Source organism: Martes martes, assembly GCF_963455335.1.
Source record: "Martes martes genome assembly, chromosome: 5".
In the NCBI taxonomy this organism is placed as follows: Eukaryota; Metazoa; Chordata; class Mammalia; order Carnivora; family Mustelidae; genus Martes; species Martes martes.
Window position 1 is genome coordinate 64,348,630 of NC_137892.1, and position 3,415 is coordinate 64,352,044.

General features: G+C 43.7%; 1 protein-coding gene across 1 annotated transcript; it reads right to left on the reverse strand.

Moving 5' to 3' along the window:
- Nucleotides 1–420: 420 nt before the first annotated feature.
- Nucleotides 421–3,147, reverse strand: S100Z (S100 calcium binding protein Z; the record flags this gene model as incomplete). Its single annotated transcript, XM_080804901.1, is given in 3 exon segments — nucleotides 421–579; nucleotides 3,007–3,027; nucleotides 3,031–3,147. Coding segments are annotated over 3 exon segments (297 nt in total).
- Between the last annotated feature and the right edge of the window lie 268 nt (nucleotides 3,148–3,415).

A 3,415-nucleotide genomic window follows, 5' to 3' on the forward strand; every position in this document is an offset into this window, starting at 1 on the left:
TCTGCTTATAAAACTGCACAACTTCTTCCATTTGAAGCAGAATCACAAGAGGGTGGGAGAGCCACTAATTTTGTTAATAGGATTAGAAGCTCCAAATACAATTTAAGGGTGATAATTTAAGCTTTAGTCTCATGTGAAAGTAGCTAAATTTTGTGATGCTTGTTCTTTGACAGATTAAAAAAAAATGCATAAGCACCCTTAGTAGTATAGGAAAATTTCAAGTAGGGCATAGAAGATCTGGAATATTTAAATCTATTTATTAAGGTACACATCATTTAATAGTACAAGTACTTGATGATATGTATATTATATCTATAAATGGCATTTAATATAACTATAGGTCTCAAAAAATTATAGATGAACAGGAAGTAAATAACTATTGGATATACTTCTGCCCTTAGGTAAGCTTACTACTTATCTTTATTTTCCTTTCTTCTTCAATTGTTCTATGAAGTAATCATTACAAGCCACTGTCAGAGCTGCCACCATGACCACGAATTCATTAAAATCCACTTTGTTGTCCTTATTGGCATCCAGGTCCTCCATTATCTTATCAACCAACTGAGGGTCCTTTTGGCACTAAAAGGAAAAAGAAAATTTCTAACTCCCAGGCTTTGAGGTTCATGACAACCGAAATTGCATTTTCCTTCTATTTACATTCAAGTTTTCATTTCCATTTTGGCATCTAAGGACAATTGTCCAGCTAAGGACAATTCCCAAGAGCCCATGTGCAGATGGATTTAAAGCCAGCACCAATTCTAAATGAATCTGGCCTTCTGCCCCAGGGCCACGTAATTCTGTCTCAGATCTAAACACCAAGAAGAGCAAACAGCACCTCAGCAAAGTGAGCTGCTGCACCTGAAAATACATTTACACTACTTCAAAGGTCGGGGGGCCAGGACTCCAGACCGGAACAAAGCAGGCTTTACAGCTGAAAGGGGATAGTAGGTGGCTCTACCATTTACCAACAAAGAGGCTTGGAGCAAATCATTTAACATTTTTGAATTTCCTCCTTTCTAAAATGGGAAGACTATCTCCCCACAAAGTTGGGGGAGACGGGTTGCTATACAGGACATTCAGTTAAATGTGAATTTCAGAATGGAAAAAAAAAACTTATGTCCCTAATATTGCATGGGACATACAATATTTTATCTGCAACCTTACTTGGCACAGCACCTGATACACAAAGAGGCACCTGATGAAGGGTAGGTCTTAGAAGGATGACTGCATTATAGGGCTGGAAAGTAAAGCAGAAGCCCATAGAAGAGGTCAGGCTTCAGAACAGTGGGACTTGAAGGCTTCACCTGTCCTATGATGGGCGGCTGCTGAGAAGTATTTCTAAAAGAAGTCATTCCCTCCAAGGATTCCCATGGCCCTCTCAGTAGCCGCCAACCATTAAAAGGTTGGAAACTTTAATGAATCAAAATCAAATTGATCAAAAACAACAATAAACTTTATTTGAATAAAGCAATGTGCCAAGTTTGACCAGCTGAGACTTTTATTCTAAATGTTTTATAAACCAGTAGCCAAACTGAAAAGGCACTGGGAAGAATTACTACGTTAAATATTTTTTACTTCAGGGGCACCTGACTGGCTCAGTCGGCAGAGCATGTGACTCTTGATTTCAGAGTCGTGCGTTCAAACCCTGCATTGGGCATAGAGATGACTTAAAAAAAATTTTTTTTTTTTTTACTTTAAGGTTTTCCTATAGAGGGTAAAGGAAAAAAGGATGTCGTAGTTACAAATACTGGAGTCTTAATACGGGGTTTGGACAAATAACACCACGCAAGGATAACATGCTGTGCTAAAGGCATTTCGAGGTGTCTGCATAAACATCAGAGTAAAGGGTTTTCCTCAGAACCCAAACACTCCACTGGAAGGCTTCCTGTATAGACTTAATGAACTCCTGGCTATTTTGAGATGTGAACCTCTTAGCTACCTGACCGGTCACTGGCCAGACACACCCTTTCTGACCCTCGGAATCTGCCTGTGCTGGTCTGACAAATCCAAGTATTTTTCATTTACTAGAAAACCTGCCTCTGCAGCAAAAAGTACCCCAGTCTTCACTTCTGGCCCAATACATAATATTAATTTTACAGACAGATGCGTGAAGCTCTAGCTCTAACTAGTGCCACTAGTTATTAACTCTAATTCCTGCACCGCAGTGTTGCACAATTGAGAAAGCTTAAATACCATTTGCAACCCTTGGAAACCCTAGCCACAGGCAACATGGAGAAGGGTACATGCCTATGTAGAGATGACCCTCTGGTGACACGGGGTTAGGGGTGTTGGCTCCCTCCACCCCAACACACACAGACGAAAACCTACCTACAACTGTGACTGACTTCCCAAATCCTCAGCTGCTAAGAGCCCGCTGTGGGCAGGAAGCCTAACCAGTAACGTGAACAGTAGATTAACACATGTTTTGTGTCTTCTATGTATTATATACTATCTTCTTCCAATAAAGGAAACTGGAGAAAAGGAAACGCTGTGAAGAAAATCCTAAGAGAAAATACATGTACAGGGGCACCTGGGTGGCTCAGTGGTTAAAGCCTCTGCCTTCGGCTCGGGTCATGATCTCAGGGTCCTAGGATCGAGCCCCGTGTCTGGCTCCTGCTCAGTGGGGAGCCTGCTTCCCTGCCTCTCTCTCTCTCTCTCTCTCTCTCTCTCTGCCTGCCTCTCTGCCTACTTGTGATCTTTGTCTGTCAAATAAATAAATAAAATCTTTAAAAAAAAAGAAAGAAAGAAAGAAAGAAAGAAAATGCACATACAGCCCCAGACTGGAAGAGATCCACAATAGGAGGACCCATGCAGCACAGACCCCGTCAAGGATCAAGTGCACACAGAAAACAAAGGCCTCCGGGGTTTGCTTGCCCCTGGCTTTGAACCTCAGTACCGACCGCACTATTGGTGGCAGGGTCATAGGAGGCGTTGCACGGAGGCTGTCCTTGGACACGTACCCCACCCATACTTGACCGCCCTGGGAGGCAGGAAGCTGCGACTCACCGAGAGGAACTCCGTGAGCTCTCACTGCAGGAGCATTTTCAGTTCTCCCTTGCTGAGCTTGAATCTGTCCCCTTCCTTGCAAGAGTACTGGTGGAAGGTCGTAATCATGATGTTCATGGCCACCTCCAGCTGAGTGGGCATGGTAGACAGACCGCTCCAGGCACGGGTCCCGAACTCAGGGGAAAAACACTTGTTCAAAACAAGCAGACGGGGAAGCATCAACACTTGCATTAAAAGAGAATACTGCCTCCCGGAGTCCCCCTTCTCATGCCATAGGTGGTGGTTTTTCGACCCTAATGCCCTTCAGTGGAACCTTCTGCATGTCTCCAGCGGGCTGCATAGGAGACCTTTCCCAGGGGAGTTTTCTCCTCCCAATCCCCGCTCCCCCCAAATCTAGCAGGTCCCGCGC